The sequence below is a fragment of the Ammospiza caudacuta genome, chromosome Z, assembly GCF_027887145.1.
Source record: "Ammospiza caudacuta isolate bAmmCau1 chromosome Z, bAmmCau1.pri, whole genome shotgun sequence".
Taxonomy (NCBI): domain Eukaryota; kingdom Metazoa; phylum Chordata; class Aves; order Passeriformes; family Passerellidae; genus Ammospiza; species Ammospiza caudacuta.
The window spans coordinates 37,738,234-37,760,087 of record NC_080632.1 but is presented as its reverse complement, the minus strand read 5'-3'; the positions used below and the strand labels follow the sequence as shown (position 1 = coordinate 37,760,087).

The 21,854-nt window shown below is 37.1% G+C and overlaps 1 protein-coding gene across 1 annotated transcript in view; it reads right to left on the bottom strand.

Annotated features, from left to right (window-relative positions):
* MPDZ (multiple PDZ domain crumbs cell polarity complex component) overlaps positions 1-21,854 on the bottom strand; it is a 95,601-nt gene that overhangs the window by 36,912 nt on the left and 36,835 nt on the right. The window contains exons 16-22 of the mRNA XM_058823981.1: positions 20,994-21,179; positions 18,008-18,217; positions 12,818-12,976; positions 9,748-10,035; positions 8,715-8,838; positions 5,479-5,677; positions 2,583-2,624 (exon numbers count right to left, since the gene is read on the bottom strand). Coding sequence (XP_058679964.1) covers positions 2,583-2,624; positions 5,479-5,677; positions 8,715-8,838; positions 9,748-10,035; positions 12,818-12,976; positions 18,008-18,217; positions 20,994-21,179 — 1,208 coding nt within the window. The remainder of the gene's footprint in view (positions 1-2,582; positions 2,625-5,478; positions 5,678-8,714; positions 8,839-9,747; positions 10,036-12,817; positions 12,977-18,007; positions 18,218-20,993; positions 21,180-21,854) is intronic.

The following is a 21,854-nucleotide window of genomic DNA, read 5'->3' as shown; positions in this document are numbered from 1 at the left end:
AGCAGTAAAACAGGAAGAAGTAAGAGAGAAAAGAATTTTTTTGGAGAATAATGACTAATATTTCTCAGCCATCTCCAAGTCCAAGTGCACTGAGCTACAGCAAAGTACTAGTATTACGCTCACAAAACTCTCATGGTCAGATGCAGCAGCTTCACCCAACAGGTCCACAAGAATACCTTGCCTCTACAAAAACTGTAAGACCTCTAAGTTACATTTCAATGTAAGAAAATGTAACATTCGTTCAGTTATATTCATCACTTATAAAAATAAGTAGGAAATAATGTAGCCACAGAAAGATACAGTAAAGAAACCAGAACTTCTGGCTAGAACACCTGGACAACGTCCTTTGTGCTAAACTGAAGCAGGAAGCTATAAGTATGAAAAGGAGAATGGGACAGTCCTACCAAGGAAATAGGTTATCCCAGATTCAGCCTGAATATATATAGCAGAGTGTGATCTCTGATAGCACAGTGGCCATTATATATCAACTCTTGTCTAGTCCTTTTCTGCAAGGAGCACAAGGCAAGCAATTATGCAGACTGCCAAGGTCCAATGACAGCAGTAGTCCTTACCCTATGCATGAGTACTTGGGTTCAGCTGATCTCAAGGGGGAGGCAAATCATATGCATTCCAACTTATGGGATACCCTACTGTGTTTTGTTATACGATTAAATAACTGACATTGTGCTGAATCATTAAAAAGGTACAACTCAAAGGATGCTCTCCAAGAGTTTTAAATGCTACTTAGAAACGTCTCTGTAAAGCTGCCTTAGCTTCCTTTTCTGTGTACAGCACTGGAATTATAAAGAAAATAGGGTTGTTCTACCATTTTTTAAAAATGGATCTAAAACTAAACATCTGAATTATCCTAACTGATTTCCACAGATGGAATAAAATTTAGATAATCTCACTGGCACCTGTTACATTTTAGTTCTTTGGAAAAAACACATTAATTGTATTCTAGTGCTTAACTACAGTTCTAATAGCCTAGTATAAAGCGCTCAAATGAACATTCAGTATGTTTTTAACAGCTCATTCTTATCTACATGTTCATTCCTACCTAGGTCTCCGTAACACTTCAGTTGTTTTACAGACATAAACCAGAACACTTGCATTTTGCAAAAAAAATAACATACAAAAAAGAAAAACAAATTACATGGATCAAATACATGAGGAGTTATATTCTGTGTGGAGTTCATCTTTGTATCTCGCTAATGACTTCTAAAGTCCAGTTAACAGCAAAGTTAACTGCTCTTATTACCTGTATTACTGACGTGACTGTCCTCCTACTCTCTCTGTTCTGCATGTTATTATTGAAATGAAAGAGTATTGCCCTGCTTAATGCTCATGGACAGACACCTCACATTTATCAAATCCATCACTTGTTGGATTGCTGCTGGAGCTCACTTGGAAGTCAAAGTGAGGTCTGAAGACATTCAGCATCATCCTGAACAGCTCAGCCAGTGGCTAGGATGATGAGGGAAGGGGCACAGAACAAGAAGTGTTTTTGGCTCCTCTGGCCAATTCTGTTGAACTTTGTGCTGTAAAGCAGAAATAAAACCCCACCAAGGCACCAGTTCATCTGCAAAACAGACTGGTAATAGTCTTAATACAGCTACAGGGAAGAACGTAAGAAAAACAAGGGCCAGAAAACAGACATGAAGGCAGAGAAAACAAAATAAATAAATGTACGCTCCACTTCTGTGTCATATTTCTTTGCTGCAAGAGAAATTAAAGTTTAACAATTTCAAAGAAAAGCATATGCATGGTTTAACCATCTTCTCTTTTGTAGCTGTACAGCTTGAAAGAAAAGTGTTCTGGTTTTCTTTCTTAAGAGCTATCACCACTTCTCCTACCCCCAGAAATATGCACTAGCAACTAGAGCAGTGACAATGGAAACACCAATGGTTTTACTTATGAAAGTATCTTGTAAACACAACACTGCATGCAGTACAGAGGAACATTTATCACATGCTTGACTGAACACCACACAAAACCTTGAAACACCAACAAATAAAATATAAAGTATGGAAAATGCTTAGGACAAATTACTGTAATTAACAATTAAGGTTCAACTTGAACCTTTGCATATATGAAAGAAGTAAAATGTAAGTGCCACAGAAAATATGACACTGAGATTAATCCAGATATCAGCACATTGTACTCATGCCAATTCTAGAAGTGAGCCATGTACACATACACACAACATGCACACGTGCTCTGAGCACATCTTGGGTGGCTGTCATAGATGAAATTTAAATATATTAGCAATATTTTTTTTCAGGTATTCCCATTCCAGACTTAGAAAGCACGTTCCAATCTTCAAGTTTAAGGCCACATATAAATATATTATACAATTATACACACACAGTTGTATCTTTCTTAATTAAAAAATATATATACACATCCACATGTGCAGCCACTATGCATGCACACACAAATATACATGAGAAGAAAGAGAATATGTACCTATATCTGGATATATCCCTGACATTACTATTGATGTCATAAAAGCATGGAATGATTTTACAGACAAGTTGCAACACAGAGCCATAATGAGTTTCTGAATTGCCAATACTCACACATAACACAGGGCCTGATCATCAGCAGGTGCTGGAGAAGATCTAGAACGTGAAGCATACGATGCAGCATCTTTTTACAATGGTGTTAATTAATATCAATGTCTCATGCTGAATGTGAGAGGCATACTTATGTATGTAGAAGTGTGAGCTGGTTTTTTTTTTCTTTTCTTTTTTTTCTCCTGTTCCACCTCCACTTCATCTAAATCTAACCCAGAAAACATCTGCTCTTTAAGAGGCATGGAAAATGGAATTGCAATCTCTCACATTTCTTGATCAGGAATTCATCCCCCCCATTCAGTCAGGTGAATTCTAATTCAGCTTTATAATTATCTGACAGATGCTACAAGCCTCCGCTGCTGAGCACAAAACACTGGCTTTATTACAGAAATACAAGAGTCTCTGGCAAGGTAGAGTGAGAAGTGAAATGGAATACATTCAGTAAGGCACTTTTCTGCACACAGAGGAGAAAAAAATTAAATACGCAATTCGGAAACTCAGGCTGCTTGTTCTTGAACTATTCAAAATCAAATATCATTTAACAGAATTAAAGAATGCCTTTACATGGCCGATAAGAACAGCTTTGTGTTTTATCTGCAAATACTATTTGAAATACAGATTTGGAAGCAAAATACTTCTGCTTAATCACTTTTTTGGGCCACCCAACTACCCAGAAAATGCTCCATCTAAGAGGGGCAAATTTTGAAGTAAGGACTAAGAGGAATGATATCTAGATGGTCACGTCTGAGTGCTAGCATACCCTTGTTCTCCAAGGAAGACACCAAAGAGATTCAACTTAAATCTTTGAAATGATGACCCTTAAATCAAAAATGCTGCAAGGTGACGGACCACATCAGCTCTGAATTGACAAATATGGGAGGGGAATGGGGGAGGGGTGTGTATCCTTCTCAGCAAACAGAAAGAACTATCTTAACGTGAAGCTCCTCATCTCCAAATTTCTGATTTGGGGTGTTAGCCTCATGTTTGTATCATAATATTTTTCTGGGATCCTCTACTGCTCCTTCAAGTTAAAAATTAAACAAAAGTTTGATTATGCTGAATAGTACTACAGCAAAACTATGTAGTCACAAAAATACTGTCATTTTTCTTGCAAGACTCCTTTAGAAGCTACCAATGGATTTAGTCTTTTTGTTTCTAAAGTGGAGAAAAAATACTTTCTAAAGTGGAGGGAAAAAACTCTAAAACTTGTCACAGGAATGCAAAAAAGAAGATCAATACAAAACAAAAGACAAAAATCTTGAGTAAGAATATGAATAGCAACTGCTCCTTTTCTGCAATATCTTTCAGAAATGGGATGCATTCTTCTCTGGAAAATCTGAATATCCACACCTAAGGCAAGATTTTAGTATTTCAAACATAACTGCAAAAGTATAAGACTAGAAAACAAAATTTGTAGTCACACAGCATAAAATAGAGCAGCTATAAAAGCATAGCACAAATAGTGAACATACTATGTAGTACTATGATTACTAACTATAGCATGAAAAAAGACTCCTCATAGAAGAATAGTGCTGCAGCATTTGTGTCTCTAAGCAGATACACATACACATGCATGTGCACATACAACTGACTTCAGTCATGACAACTAGGAGTCATCATTTGGAACCCTACAGTAATAATCAATGTCAGACTTTATCAACACTGACTCACTTATATTCCTGAGAGCATTAAGAATAATGTAATTAATTTTATGAGCATATTCCTTTATTTAAACAGGCTTACATTAAATCATAATCTTAAATGCATGACAGCTACGGGGCAGGCAAGTAACCCCAGTAGCCATTGTGAAGGTACTCTGCCCACCTGTTCCCAAAACACTAGATCTCTTCCAAGCTACAATACTTCTGGGCGAGTATGGAATGCCCTGCTGTCCATTCTGAACCCAGTTCTAATCTCAGTTACACCCGTAACCACACTAGGGCTGGAATGATTCTTTCAAGGACACCCTTACCAATAAGTAGAGGCTTCTACTACCAACAACTCCATTAATCCCTTTCCATATCTGACCCAATAAATCTTACCACATGCTAAACAGAGAAAATAGTCACTAGGTTTTGAAGCTGTAAACTCAGCATTGGTGTGCCTACAGTTCAACCCACATCTTCAGGAATAGCCTCATTTCCAGATGCTTCTTGTAGGCAAAGTTAATTCCACAACCACAGCAACTAGAAAGAATTGTACTTTAAGGCAGTTAAAATTTTGTAATTTTGTGAGCCTGAGGAAAAGAAACTTTCTCCTCAAAAGGGATTCTCAAAACTTGTATTAACTACTGGAAATTTGAAACTACTACTACCAAGAGCAGACAGCTATGCACAAGAGCAACAGCTCATTCATATGTACTAATAAAAAATTGGAAGTGCCTACAGAAAACAGTGTTTCTAATGTTTGTCATAGACGTACTGAAATGTTTTAAGCATTAATGTTCTGCACTGACATCATATTTCACACTTTCTGTCTGGCGCCCAAAACCAAAAGCTATGAAAAAAACTAGATGAAATTACTTGTGCAAGGGCTGGGAGAGTTCACCTTCAAGAACCACAAACATCTTGAGAAAATTGTAACTTTCCTCAGAAGAGTCATAATATAAATGCAAAATTCTGTCTAATCCTATTCTTTCTGTAAAACTAGGCAGGACAGTATTGACGATACTTATGACCGTGATTTCTAAGAGTATCTGAAGCCTCTCACTTAAATGATCTCATCTTTGAAATCCATGCAAATGTGATCTGTAGGTGAAATATCCATCTGACGCTGCAACTTAAAGATAAATTGATGTGTAATAACAAAATTTGCATTTAAATAGTTGCATAAATTATAAAGAAAACCAAACTGATTATCAGCTTTTTCCTACCATAACTCATCATCTAGTTTTACCTACTTTATGTCTGGTCCAATGAGCGAATGTCGTCTCAGCATAGCCCGGGCTTGTGCATTGGTTAAGTTAGTGGTTGACTCTTCATTAATGGACAGGATGCAGTCCCCCACACCAATCCGTCCATCGCGACTTATTGAGCCTCCATGGATGACACTGCGAACTATCATTCCCAAACCATCTTTATTGGAACTTACTGTCATCCCTATAGTAAAAACACATGAAACAGTTACTGTCTTTGAGCCACAGCTCTGGGTGCCAAGATAAAGAAATGGGGCACAGGGAAAGGAAAAGTCAGCCAGCCAACCTGCCAATATCACCAAGCCTATAAATATTGCTCTTACTCTCCTCCTTTGAGAGCAACTACAAATCACAGTCACAGTAACTTTATCTTGTTATCAGTTCACATACTCAGTTCAATACAAGAAAAATTAAGACAGTGGAATATTTAAGCAAAAAATAAGAAAGATAATGAAATTGCTTAAAAACCATTTAAAATCACCACTCTTCTAATGGTTCAATGAGTTTATACACATTTACTTTTGTTTATGACAACTCTATTTGGAAAGGAGGAATGATTAAACAGGTAATTAATAGCTGAAAACAAATACACACTTATTTTCAACAGAAAGCATGAATCTGATCCCACTAAGATGCTGGTTGTCTTCTTGCTCTCCTAGGTGGGCCTTAGCTTAGACCCAGAAGAGCATTCTGACTTCTTTGAAAGTCTGTATATTGCTAATGGATACAGCCCAATATTTTACTTGAAACAGAAGGATACTGCTTCTGAATATTTATACCCTTTAACTTCACTTTCTTTCCAGTAATGGGAATAAGACGGATATCCTCTTGGCCTCTCCTCTCCCATGGGGAACCTATAGGGACTGACTTATGATGGCCCTCATGCATCAGTGTGACTGTTCTTACACACATGAGTTGTCACTGTTATCTTCAGGGCAGTTGGTGCTCATGAAACAGACCCTAGTAACAGTTTAAGGAAAAACTTAGTTCTTCACTAAGGCAGTGGGAAAGGCAGGGCTGGAATCCTGAAGTCCACTCAGTGCACTTCCACTATCTTAATACTGCTTAATAAATACTTTTTATTTTTTCAAAATGTTGTTTGAAAATCTGAACCTAACCTTGCTGTTTGGCTAAAATAGTAAATAGTAAAATAGACATTACTGAGGGTAGTGTAGCAACACTTTAGGAAAACATCACACATACAACAGACACCCTCTCCCTTTTTCTATGCTGACACCATCATTACAGATCTGAAAGCCTGATGTCACACTTTGGAAACCTACAGTTTCAGATTAAAAATGCAAATTCCACTGTAAAGTTGCCAAACTTTTTTCAGGACAATGGCATTTCAGCCCTCCTGCATTTGGGTGCTTCTCATCTTTTAAAAAATCACAGTCAAAATGTTAGAGCTCCTGCAGCGGCTGGCATTAAAGAGCTGCTCCAAAATGCGGGTGACACCATTTGAAAGGAAAAAAGAAGTGCCAGCTCCTAACCCTCAATTATTTAATCAATGCAGCTGCAGCTTGCAACATCATTCACAGCTCTTGACTTAGCTGCTTTTTCAAAAATGAAGGGTAAAAGCAGTGCAGCCATGTGCTTAAACTGGTCATTGTGCTGAAGTTGCTTCCCAGGCCAGAGCACACTCAGACTGGAAGAAAAACGCTTCAGTCAAAAGCCAGAAGAAAGTAATATTCACACTCATATTTTGTACATATCAAGACCGGTCTTATTTTTTATGCATAAAATGTCTGCCAATATGGACCCTGCTGAAGTTTGTATTTTCATGCTGTATCAAGCTTGAGATGAAATTTGCTCTGATGTTCACTGCACTTAAAATATTCATCCATAAATGAAAACCTACTCCACTGAACGAAGAGTTTATTGCAAAGAAAATGTTTTTTTACGAAATCCAGATGCTTTGAAATGCATTGTGACCTACACTTCATACAGCCTGGCAATGAGGCTGTATGAAGTGTAGGTAGTAGTAGCAGTTAACCAAGGTAGTAGTTAACCAAGCCTCTTACACCAATGAAAGATAAACCTTACACCCATATTACCCTTTCCTACATATTTTTAATTTTCAGATCCTGATTTTAAACCAGATCCATTTTGAAGGATGGCTGTCTGATGAAGATAGTATGTGGCAGACTGAGCATCCAGCCATCAGAAAGCAGTTTATTCCAGGTTAAGACGCCCACTGAAATACAGCATCACAGCTGTAAAAAACTGACATCCACCTCTGCACAGCAAGGAAGTCCTGATTTGGGACTGTTTATAAACATCTAATTCTGTGGACAGCCCATTTTGAAGCGTCTGCAGAGTTATTAGCCAGCACCTACACAAAGTCCTACCCTACCAATCCCAAAGAGTCTTCAAGATTATGCAGTTGGCTGGAAGAAACAATACTAGGAACCTAAATGAAACCAAATAAACAAACAAGCCACTAACAGGAGGCATACATCACTTCCTTACAACACAAAGCCTTCCCTTTCAACACAAAGCATGGGCTCTCAGAGGGTTCTATTCCTGTTCTCCTCCTCACACTGCCCAGGGCCACACCTGAGAGTAGGATAGGACAATGAAAAACATTATCTGTTGTGTGTGCTCCCTCCAAAATAAGTTTCTAGTCAGTAAGCTCAGGAAGTTGCAGATATCAAAAAACTTAGAACTTCACTACAAAATGATAATATTATTAAGCCAAAAATACGGCCTATTAAATTTATCAATTACATGATTTTTAGAAACATTGAGGCACTTTGGATTCAAACTTGAGGCAAGGAAGCAAGCAGCTTGTTTAGTCCCATCTGACCATCCTCAGGAAGCAAGATCATTTTGTGTTTACAAATATTTGAAAGCCTCATCTTCAGCTCTTTGACCACAGTGTTCCTCTACAGCATTCCTTGGCTATACCTTGGTTTTCCACTACATTAGTACACTGAAAAATGATGCATTAAAATTGTTCTGTAAACACTTAGGAAACACTAAACTCCTTTATGGGAGAACAGATTGTCAGCTAGACTGCACATTTCACTTCTGTGTTCACAATGACAGCAAATGGATCCAGTGTCATCACTGTCAAACAGGGAAAGAGCAGCAAAGAATGAATGTCCTGTTCCCACTAAATGGAAAATACTTATTTTTTACTAATTAAACTCGGAACGTACAAGGGAAACCAACAGCCATATTCCTGAAGAGTTTACAAAAAAAGTTCACTAACTTACCTAGGCTTGAATTGCCTTTTGCAATAGTGATAGTCTTCTCATACATGTTTTTGACTGAATTTTGAGGTGTGGAATTTCCCTCCAAAGATACTGGACATCTCTTTTCCATTAAAAGCAATTGATCCTAACATAAGGGAAAATAACACCAGCTCAGTTCACCAAGATAAAAAAGATTGGTCACACTGATCTCAACTACTTTTGCCTTACACAAAACCCATGCACATAAATAAGTCAGATTCCTTTTACAGACAGAGAAGTCAGTTCACCAAAGATCAATATTTTCATTAAATATCATAAATTCTGTTTTCATTCAGGCAATGTACCACATCTATCACAAAGCACGCTTTTAATTTAGAGATATCAAAATTAGTATAATGAATTCAAGAGATTCACATTCATTCACCACAGATGTCTAACAATTTGCCAGTACAAAGTAACAAATCCTGTAAGAAATCGCAGCTCTTTTAAGCATTTCTTAATAAATCACTGAATGGAATAAATAAGAAACACATGTCACAGTGACTGCCATATAAAGGAAAATTATGTTTGCACACTGCACTATCACAGATCAGCTTGTGAGCTGAACTGCACAGGTTTACAAGAACAGCATGATGCAAGACATTCACACCAGCCCCCCTTGGCTTCCTAGGCCCAATTCCAGCTGTGCACCTCCTACGTGCACTCATGTCCCAGTGAAGGTTAACATGAGCTAAGAAAATTCCCATCCTGACTAGGAGGTGCCCAGCAGTGTCAATGATGCAAGTTCTGAGAAGACTTGTATATACCCTTGTACCGCCAGCCTCTGAGAAAATACTGTCTTGATGACAGTAAAATAAATTCTGTCTTGCTTTGGAAAGGACTATGTCCCAAAGTTTTGATGTGAGCTAACATATTCAAAGCAAATTAATAATCAAAGAAATATACATGGCTATTGGCTTGTGACAATTCCTGCAGAAAATTCTTTGGTCTAATTACAGCCTTTCTGTATGTTTTTTAAATGATTGTAAAAAAATAAAAAGGCAAAAGAATTTACTTTTTCATTGGGATCAAGCTGTGTAGTAGTAACAAGGCTTGTATTTAGTACAACTTCTGATGCTGTCTGAGATGTTGCCCACGTTGCTGTATTTTCACTTTCATTCTGGTTGATATCTGAAACCTCCAGAGTCAGAAGATCTATTTTAGTAAAATCACTTGCAGTTTCCAGGCTACTATCCACTACAGATTTTTCATCTCTCAGTCTCTGATTCAGATTCATGTTGTACAGACTCTTCTCAGATACATGGAAATCACCTGTAGCATTTGGGCATTCCTCTCCAACAGACTGTTCAACACAGGAGACAATGAACAATCACTATTCATTTGTAGTATAATTCAAAACCCCATTTCATGCTAAAACCTTAAAAAAATTAATCTAATAGAATATAAACATATTGCTGTGAGATCAGCAAGACCAACCTTATCTGCAGTTCCCTACAGGCATTAATTCTACTATAAAGTGAACTTGATTTCTTAGACCATTTCTTTTGCTTTACAACACCAGAAATCAGTACAAGTTACTAACTCTAACTTGAATAACTCCATTAAGTTTTTAAAATTCAAGCATACAGTTGTTTTTCTCAGGTGAAAGAATTCTGCAGTACTTTCAGCACACTTAGCAAGCAAAGAGGAATTTCAAGCAGCTCAGACAATAAGAATGTACGGTTATCTTCCATTTAACTGAGCAGAAACTTTCAGACTTCTCTTCCTTTAGAGAGTGACAAGTAAAAACTGGGTCAAACCTCAAAACGTGAATATGGGGGATTTTAAATGTGACAACAATGAAATACAATAAGGCAATTGCAGAACCCTACTAGTTAATAATTATTGCAAATCTACCAATTATGGCTGCAGTACTAGAACTAAGTTCCCTACACATTTGTTTAGACTTCCAAAATTCTGAGGCCATGACTTTGAAATGTTTCAAGGGATTCCAACAATCACAACATTCTGGAAAAAAATAACCCAAAACTTCAAATATTCTCTAGCTGACCTTTTAAAGTAAGTTATTTTAAAAATAGTTAGGCCATTAGATTTTAAAAAGATGTATCAAGGACTCAGACTTAGAGGCTCTGTATCAATATTAGAGATTTTTTTCTGAAATGCAATAAGAGAGCTCAAAATCAACTACCTCTATCTGTCTTGTTATCCACCGGTCCTATTAATTCTTCTTTTGCTTCTCCAAAAAGCTGGGGAGATGTGCTTGGGGATATTTTGCAACATTTTGTCTCAAGAGTCCTAGAATTCATTTTTGTCAACTTTCATGAAGTACATGCAGGTTTGTTCTGCCCCCAGACAAGAATCAAAAAAGGCTTACCAGTAAATAAGTGGTTTAAGTAATAGCTGAGAAGATAATTGAGTAGAGCCTAAATACAACTAATCTGCATGATACAATCAATGACATAATTTCCTACCTTTTTGAGAACAGAACACAATACTATAATCTATTTTAATTATTTTACAAGGTTTCAAACGCAGCTGGGACATCTACTCTTAAGCTTGTTTCATATCCATTTCCAATTCAGTGAAAACAAGCATCAAATCATATTCAACATTTATTTTGTATGCCATATTAAGAGTTGCATCATACACTCATTTTTATTTTTGTTTCACTTAAAGAAAAGCCAATGATACAATTTTTTAGGACAAACACAATTCCAGGAATTCGTAACTATAGTAACATGTGGCCTCACTAGAGCATCTGCATTATTTAAAATTGGTTTTTCAACACCTATTTTAAATGCGACACCAAAGTGACCTGGCCGAATCAGCCAAGTGTCCTGTAGCCAGAAATAACTGAAATATCTTTGCATTCCTCACAGCATCAAACAGTGCTGTTTTAATTTTTACTGCATTTCCTTGCTTCAAAAGTCTTCATCAGACAGATCTTCCCACTATGTTTGTTTTTTGAATCATGAATAGGCTGTTTGATGAGAACTTAGTACTCACTTCATACTAGTCTACAGAGATGGACACTGAAAAGTCAGGACCATGGTATTTTAATAGAGTATGTAAAGTAAAGCTATTTTTAAGTCAATGGTGAAAATAACTAAAGTCTTTCTAGAGCCTCAATGTGATATATAATGTAAATCCAGTCTCTATCTCACAAAATGCTCCTAAGCATGTAAAATGCATAATCCATTTAAGTAACAATTACGGAGTTAAACAATGCAAGCTGTCCCACTGGCACAGCAGAAATGTGCTCTTCTGTGGATTAGGAGAAACCATTAGAAGATTAATCTTGCTTTCTAACCAGCATCTCATAAGAGCTAAACATATTCCAGAAAGGTTAATGGGAGTTACTGCAGCTCAGGTGTGGCAGAAAAAGCAGCAGCTACTCTATTCAAGACCACAGACTGCAAACCCGGTGGTTTTCAATGAAGACTGCTAGGAGAATGGAATTGGAAAGCTCTAGGTTAGTGATATTAAAATCTAAAGATTAAAAAAACCATGAAAAACTACGGAAAGAAAGATAATGCAATCAGATCATTATGGGTATGTGACTAAGAACCAAAAAAGCTATTATCTTCTTATTACTCTGAAATAAATCTCCATTTATTGCTTTACATGAAAACAATTAGCAGAGTTTGGACATACACAGATTTGCTTTTCATGACAGCATCATTATGAAAATTTCATTCAAAACCACAGAAACAAACAAATTATTAAGGATAAAAGTAAAAATAAGGATAAAAATTTACTCTTGTTTTTCATACTAAAATACAGAGCAACAGAGTAATTTTGTGTTGCCACTCTTTACTATACTTTGAAAGACAACTATTTTTTTCTAGCAGACTGCTCACCACACCTTTAATACTACAAACGGTTCACCATACTCTGGCTAAATCATGCTTTATCTAGCAAAATCCAAACTTTGTTGAACAGAGAGGCACATAGTAGGCACAAAGACATCTGCAAGATATCAGCACTACTTAAAAAAAAAATTTACCCTGCTAGCAAATAGAGCATTTTGAACCAGGATGACACAAAACGTTTCTATCTGATCATACAGCCTGCTCACACTTAAAATCAGAGTTTGCCATCAATAAAACCATCCTCAATTTTACCTTGGGAGTTGATAATGGAAGAGAGAAGCTGTCGTTCACCTCACCGCTACAGGCACTGTTGTGCAGAGCTGTCACTGAGTCCTGGAAGATGTCTCTCTCCACAGAATACTGTGATTCTAAGGTGGACTCATCCGCTAGATCTGCCTCGCCAGAGTCCACCTAATAACAAAAGCAATTCAATCAGCCAGGCTGTTGCCATCACACCACATAAGCCTCAAACACATGCACACCAGCCACTACATACTGATACTTTTCTTCTTTTCTGTTTCATTCCATGTTTTAGATTGAAATTACATTTGCACAGTGCAGTAGAAAAATTTTCTGCTTCCAGTAAATCTGTGTTACTACTTCTTCAAAGGTTGCAAAGAATATCTGAAGTAATGCAAGAGTCTGAACCAGAATAAGTTGTGGGGCTGAGGCACGCTCATGCCTCTTAATGGAAGTACAACGTGTTGGGAGAATTCCACTGTAGTTTTTGGTGTCTATATTTTGATTTCTTTACAGCTTTTTTTGTTTTTCTTTTTAATTTTTTTCAGCATGGAAAAAATAGTGAACTTCACTTGGTAGCACGTGTCAGGAATGTTCTCTTCACTCAACTTCTTAGGATCAGTTATTTTTAAACTCTCTTAAAAACAATTTTGAAAACTACAGAGCTTTAAAGTGTATTTATATGAAAAAATCTTTATGTGATTTTTTTAACAGATTTTAAATTATTTTGCTTTTGACAACAAAATTACAATAAGGATTTGTGTATTTCTATTATGCTTACATGAGAAAATTTTTAAAAGTTTCAGACATTGACACGGGTAGTATTTTTGTCTTTTTTTAAAAATGAAACATATTTTTTTCAAATACTCATATTCTTTTAAATACGATAATAAAATTAAGCCCTAAAACCCCTAATTTATAGTGCTTTGCACACTACACTTTGATTATTATTTCATCTCCCTGGCAGAGCTCAAGAACATATTCAAGGCCAACAAAATGATCACTGGATTGAAAGCCATGTTCGTATGATAAACTTGTATGAAGCAGATGAGTGTACCTGAGATGGGATCTAACTTGTTTTTCAGCCCCTGTGGTTCATCATATTATAAATCCATTATAGCAGTAGCAACAACCTGCAGTAATTCAACACACTGATTCCTTTTCAGGGTAAAAAGGATTCTTTTTTTTTATTATTTCAAGCCTACATACTTAACTGCTAATCCAAACTGCTTCTTTGCTGTAACTTACTCTCAGCTCATCTTCTTGAAAAAGCATATTCGTTTTACCAAAGCTATGCCCTAAAAAATATTGTGAAAATTCAGAACATATCTGTAAAATCTGAGTACTGATCTATGAAAAACAGTGTCTCATATGTGCACTCTCAAAACATATCTTAAGCTGGGCGACTGCACATTTAGTTTCTCATTTTGCACATTTAATTAAGACAACTGACAAACTTGACTGACAATTTTATTATGTCATGTATTTTCATTGCTTTTTTCACAAGTTTTTTTGGATTGGAAGCACAGATGGAAGTCAAATTTTTTAGACAGTTTTAATTTGATCATTTCAACACATCTTCAATTAAAGGTTATTTAGAATACAAAATTCATGCTTCTTCTAAATTAATGGAGCAAGAAAAATACTGTTACCTAACTGCTAAAGGTAACAAACTGAAGAATTAAAAACAGGCAGTCTTCTTTAAAAGCAAGCTATTAATCAGCTTGCCAAATACAAATGTGAAAAAACAGCAAACCTGCTGGAAGCAGTAATGCAGAGATTTTTTCCTTGACAGGATGCATTTCAGGTTTCTGTTCAACTTTGACTTTTTCTCTAATGAACTAAGTTCTCATGTTTAGAAGCTGCTTCCCTGCTCAGGTCCTCAGAAAATGAGGGCCTAATAATTTCAATATCAGACCCATAACAGAACAAACAACCATGAGAATACAAACTTAGAATACGTACATAAACATGTGTATTCTGGGTTGTTGCTTCATTGTTTTTTTTTATTTTATTTTGTGGAAGGAGAGGTTGGGGGATTTTTTGCTGTGCCCTAGGTCCTATGTCTTTTTAATCTGAGATCTTATTGGCAACTTCTGGGCTATGTAAGGCACTGAATGCTCAGGTAAGCCGCATTGTTCGTACAAGTGAAGACCTTTCGACCTTGTAAATCTCATAATCACTGGCTGATGTTGAAGGCCGAAGAATATTACTAGGAGGAAGTATTTGCAGCTTTTGAAGACAGAGTACTCCTTGTAAGGCTGGATTACATGCAAAAAGGGAATATCAAAAACCTTCCACAGCAGAAAAGTGATGTATTATGACACATGGAAAAATAAGCACATGGAAAAGGTGTACATCTGAAAAGATGAGATTTCCAAAGGGCTGCTCAATGCATGCAAGGACAAGTGGATAGCCATGCACTTTTGAAAACATCAGCAAAATAATTTTTTTCCCCAGCATTGTACATATCAGAGGCCAGATTCACAGCTCATGCAAAAAGACGAAGTCTCTAGACACCAGTTTCTACAAAGTCAGAATCCATCCCACCTACGGTGGATGAGTAATGTGGAGACAGTGAACACTAAAAAATAAGCATGGACAGTGACAAGGCAACTCCTTTCACTACAAAATGCAAAGATTGAAGAAATCTGTGGTAAGTTGGGCCACTAACCAGAGCCAGCTCAGCATGGAAGAGGGCTGCATCAGCTGGCCCCTCTTCCTCAAGTGACTGGGCAGTGTAGAAAAAGCAATCTTCCTTAGCAGAGACATAGCCCTCCTCAGGTGAAAGCTGCAGAAAGAACGAAGCTCTGAGTCGGATGAGTGGCCTGGACACAGCAGGTGCAGTGTGCATTCTGCGAGAGGGGCAGGGGGCTGTTTAGAAAGGCAAATGGATTCCAAATGCAGCAAAGAGATCATTTTAATCACAGTCACAGTATTCAGGTTTTTTTTTTCAAATTTACCTGAATTGATTCAGCTTCACACCTCATTCTAAAACCACAAATAATGAAAAAGGTCTGTCCAGGTATACCACAGAGCCCACAGCTTAAGTCTAGGCTCATTTTCAGTTTCTGGTCCTAATAAAGATATACTAAAACTGCCATCACAGCTGCCAACAGAGAAAGAGCCTAACAGCAAAGGTCTTTATAATCTTGCTAGCCACAGAGCAATCTTGCTTGGAGGCAGGAAAACTTCATCTACTCTCTGTGTTTCACAATTGCATCTGTCAGCCTCTAGAGGACAAAATGTAATTCTGACTACAAATCAAGACCTTTTTCCAACATAACTTGATAGTAGGTGCATTTGTCCAGTACTGCAAAAGAAGCAGGGATTATTTGCAACATTTAATCACTTGGCAAACTTAATACATGAAATATTGAAGTGCAAATGCTGTATATTTACAACTTTAGGGAAACAAAACCCCCATGCATTTTCTCTTTTAGAGTGGCATCTTCTAGAGTATAAAATTTCAATTGCAATTAATATGGAGTCTCCAATTAAAAAAAATTATTTTAGCAGAGCAAGTTAAAATGTATTCTCTTACTACAAAAAGCAAGGTTTCTGGGAACTTAAACAACAAACATTCCCTCCCACTCTCTCCATAAAGATCCACTAAGAATGAAAATTTGGTATCTACATCCATAAGGGTTACAAGATTATAAATTTATGAAAAACAAAAATGAACCCCTTAAACTGTACTTGCACTTACTAATATAGAGAAAGGTATCTTCCTTGTATGTATGGACTAATGCCATTCTCCTGATTTGAACTTAACCCACCAGGAACGCTCGTTCACTAGCATTCTTACTGCTATACTATCTCAGTGACCATAGGTAATCTTTAACTACCTTAACTAACAGACTACCTTATAAAACCAAACCTGAAATAACCAGTTAGATGTATACAAACTGAAGACTACACAATATAACATAAACAAAGTGTGCTGTTTAAATACAAAGATTGCATAGATACTTGTGAGGGGCTGGAATGTTAATGGTGAATGCATAAAACATTTGCCGAAGGAGCAGGCACTTTGCTGACCAAGCACAAAGTAACCAACCAGCTACAGAGGGGGTGCACACCCACCACCCAAGGCTACAAGCTGGGTTTTGAGCCAGATAAGGGAAGAGGCTAGTAAAAATCAAATCCTGCAAGGTGCCATAGTGCTTTTTACCATGTCCATGTCCTTACACAAGTGGCTCAAGTGTGAAAACTCCCCTCTAGACACCTACCAGGACACTCACATGAAGCCTGAAGGTGTTCATACCTTCTCATGGGCTATAATTGGCTCCATCATGCTAACCTGAGAGGAAGCTGTAACATCTTAGGTGTCCTAAACCATCAAAGAGAGAAATGCCCTGTGATCTATGGTGTTACATGAGACAGTGTAAAACTCTTCACCTCACAGGAGGTAGTTGGGCATTCTCACCTAGCCTGAGCGTGGATTAAGTCCTTGAACTTTGCGTTTCATGGGTTTCCCCCATCCCCAGTGGATCAAGACTGTGACCAGCACATTGAAGGGGTACTGAAATTGTAACAATCAAGTCTTGTCACTGGATCCATGGGTAGTGACTATATACCTTTCTACCCTTATCCCTTCTTTTTCTCTCTTTTCCCATATACATTGTCTGAAGTGTTATTTTTTTGCTTTTATATGGTTGCATTTCTAACTAAAATACCTATATTTTAAAATTTGCCAAGTATTATTCTACCTTAATGTTCTTAAGCTTACAAGTAGAAATTTGTTATTGAACCTCTTGAATGTTTTCTTGTTTCTCTCACACAACACCCAGAATAAATGAAACAACCTCCACAAGCAGAATAGCAGCTGTAACAATACTATACCTTGCAAAGCAAAGGAATCGGTAAATTCCACACAAATCAAAACCAACTTTATGTCACCATCTCATACATTCAGAGAACCATGTAAAGTGTACAGTGTACAATATCATGGCAACTTTCAGCCCTGAAAGATTCTGCTGTTTGCAAGGTGCTTTGCTGTTTTTTCATCTGCAAGACAGGTGTGCTAGGTCCTGCAATCACTACACCAGCAATATACTACGCAGGCAACTCCTACATGTGAGATAATAGTTGGGCCACCCAACTGTACCTCAAAACACACAAAATGTATGGAGAGGTCAGGATCAGCATGTACCAGCTTCAATTATATGAAAAATACACACTGAATTCCCAAATCCTTACAGGCAATGGTTTGGCAACTCCTATTTTAACTGTTCCTGTTGGGGCTCCTTTCAGTGCTTGTACCGCTTCCTCCAGGCTGCCATTTTCCAAGTTGATATCGTTGACAAACATAAGCCGATCTCCAGGAAGAAGTCTGCCATCTTGCTCAGCCACACCCCCGGGAACTAATGAGCGAATTACAATTACAGTGTTTGCTGGATCAACAGGATCCTAATTAAATAAAAGGGAAGAAAAATATTTAATTGTTTTTACTCTTTTATATCGTGAGAGGAGAATTTTTATTCATGACCTTTTATTGACTAGAGTTGTGTTATTAAGAAGTTGCTCTCCTCTAGATGAACCTTCAGTAGGAGCAAACCATCCTGTCTGTACTGTCCATACACTTAGACCTCCATTAATTTCAATTCTTAAATGCGAAAATTATTACTCCTGTCTAGGTGATGTTCCATCATGTATCTCCAATATAAAATGCTACTATATGTGCACAGTGTCATCCATGCACATCAGAAACTCATACTCATAAACTTCCTACTGTAACAACAGTGTTGCAAACTTCATCCTCCCTTGCACTCAGAGGACGCAGGTGGGGAATGTAGATTGGGGGGGGGGCAAATATAACACATGCACTCCAGTGGAACGAATTACTTATTTTCAATAACTGACTTATATTTCATGATATTGCTCAAATGAGAAAGCATTTTCAAGAGGCAAGGTCTTGTGCATGCCTAATTAAATGCTTACATGAGAGAAGAACATACCAATATAAGACTAATCAACAAGACAAATCAAAGGGATGTTTGCTTTTAAGGAAGAAAACTGCTTTTAAGTGACCATCCTCCAATATACTGAATTTTATTTAAAAAAATCTAGCATCAAATACTATTAACAGGAATATATAATTCTTCTATAACAATTATCACACATGCAAAAAATGGCTGCAATTCTTACAGAACTACATTCACAAGGAACATCATGTTAATACTTCCAACATGCAGTTCACTTGAGAGCATGAACAGAAAAAAAAACCCCAAAAAATGCAACCCTGTAACAGTTTTACTGAAAGCAAAAGTAGAGAAAAGCAAACATCTACAAACCAGCATGCAGCTGTAACAAATTTTCATGTCAAGATGTACATCTGAAAGGACAGACACCATCAAAGCAACATAAAAATGCCACAGGAATACAGAGACTGCTAAAAGCTGGTGTGAGAGAAAAGTGTTGATGGAGGGAGCGGAGGGAGGGAGCAGAGGGAGGGAGGGAGTGAAGGAAAGAAGGAAGGACATCAAGAAGACACTTAGCACTTGATGACAGTAAAAAAAATGCCATGGAGCAATAAAACACTTCCCAAGTCAAAATATAACTAGCAGTGCTGCTGAGCATTGACATCTTCCTTACTATTTTAACAGTAAATACACTGTCACTTTAGATGGCACTGCATGACACATATTTGGGAAAAAAAAAGAAACAAGCCTCTGTGGTCTATGTTGCAGTCCTCCTTAGGGTTAGAAATTATGCAGACCTTTCTACAGGCCTGCCATTGTACAAAACATAAGGAATGCATTAGTACAAGCATAATTCTCCTTAAGTTTAGTTCACCCTTCACTGAAAATCAATTGAGAATATGATGGAAACAGAAAAATAGAAATGTAAATCTCCCGGTAAATTTACTGTTGACAGTCTTATAAGAAAGCAAAACTTTGGTGACAAAGTGGAATTTTTAATGCACATCAAAAGAGAGAACATATGACAGTACCCAAATATTACAACATCAAAAAAAAGCTAAGTGTCAGAAAGCTGAGTAAAGCTGGAAGACTAACTTCTATTTGAAAAATATAAGTTATACCACCTTATATTTGAAAAATACATTAACCAACTTAAGGCACTTCCCACAAGCCTTTGGTACTATTATTCATTAACCATAAAAAAATTCAGTCACTAACCACATACGCACCCACCATTTGTGTTAATGCTCAGAAGAGGCTGAAGCAAAAATACTTCTACTGTGTGCTGACATGGACTTAAACACTCAGGCTAATCTGTGATGTCTCACTGCAGAGCATCATGAGCAACACTTTAAAGAGTAGTCAGTGCTCAGCGTTCATAAAAGACACTTTACCATGCCTTTATCCTTCACATTACACTACACTGCTCTTCACTTTATCAGTGTGCAAATGCAAAATCTAAGCCACAGCTTAATTGTAAAGAGTGCCCTGGGGCCATAATTCCCCCCTGGAAGTTATCTCCAGATGTAAATGCATTTCTATGGACAAGATCGAGCGGGAACCTGGAAAGAGATGTGATCCCCATGGCACCACAGAACAGCTCAGCAAAAGCCTACATTGACCTCAGGGAGAAATTACTTGATATTCAATTAAAAATTATCCACTGGAAAACTGGGAACAGGAGGAATATTTGTTCTGGCATCCTTACCAAGTGAAGGCAAGAGACAGGCAGTGAGCTGTTGACTGGGACACACCAAGAAACATATTTTAGGTATCCATGAATTCTGAAGTCAAACACAAAATGAATGGGGATGTTTAAGCATGTCCCCGACAGACAGCAGCTAAGCAAGGGATTTCAGAATTACAGTTCTGGATTTTAGTAAATCCTGCTTTAAGCATTTAAGTCCTTTATTGGATCTTGCCCTAAACACCTCACTGCAGGTGCAAAATACATGGCTAAATGCCTAAATACGCTGGCTACATAATTTGTTGTCCTTGGGTCACTAGAAGACAGGTTTCTGAAAACCCTAGCATATAACGGATTATCTGTTTTTCTGAACTAGTAGTACTATCATTAGAAACTGTAGTCTTAATACAATGAGAGAAATATGTAATATAATTACTGGAATGCTTACCAGCTGTGATTAGTTCTACTCTATTGCTTAGTTTCAATTAATGTTGACCCTTAAAATGCATAGAACATACTGCAAGATCCAAACAATACAAAGTATTTTGTCCTGCATCCAAAGAAGTGCAGAAATTACCTGATAGTCCAATATGCTAAATCCAAGCCCCATACTCCCTTTCTCCAGCTCAATGTGCTGTATTTCTGTTTCCCACATTGCTAGAGATGAGCTTTGCACCTCTTCCATACTCTGACCCTCATCAGCTGTTTCCAAAGTTGTTCCCTCTGTGTCTGAGGAGCCAACGAATCCAAGTTCTATGTGACCCTGAGAAAAACAGTAAATGTTCATCAATAAAATGTAAACACTTGAGAATCTTTAGAGACAAAAACCTAATTACAAAAAAAAAGATAAGACCTAAGTGATATCTCTAAACACAGAAGAAGTGCAAGCACTCAGGAGATTTAACAAACACTGATAAACCTCACACAAAATTCAATTATCCTTCATAGGCAAGCTGGAAGTACTCACAACAAAAATATTTACAAAATTCTGTCAAATAAAAATCTTCAAAAAACTTTTTAGTATATGCATTCAAATATTGGGAAATATATGTTATTAAATATTATGTCTAAAATATGCCTTCATTAAATGTAATCATACTGACAGTAGCCAGAATATTTAATAAAAGTAAAAACAAACAAATATGTACATACATATGTACATACATATGTACACAGACTTTTCTTCACTTGGTTTCACAGAGAAGTTTAGAAACTATAAGCTGAATTTGGTGCCTTGCTCAGAACTCAGAGTTAACTGTTTCTCTTTTCATACAAATGCTATTGCTTTTTATACTACACCCTAGGCCATTCCTACATGTTTAGTTCACCAGGCTGCCCAGAGCTGTGCACTTGCAAGTGACAGAAGTGTCAGTCAAGGAAATCAAACACTGCTATGTGCAATGCAAAGCCAGGTAGCAAAGTTCAAAACTAGATTAAA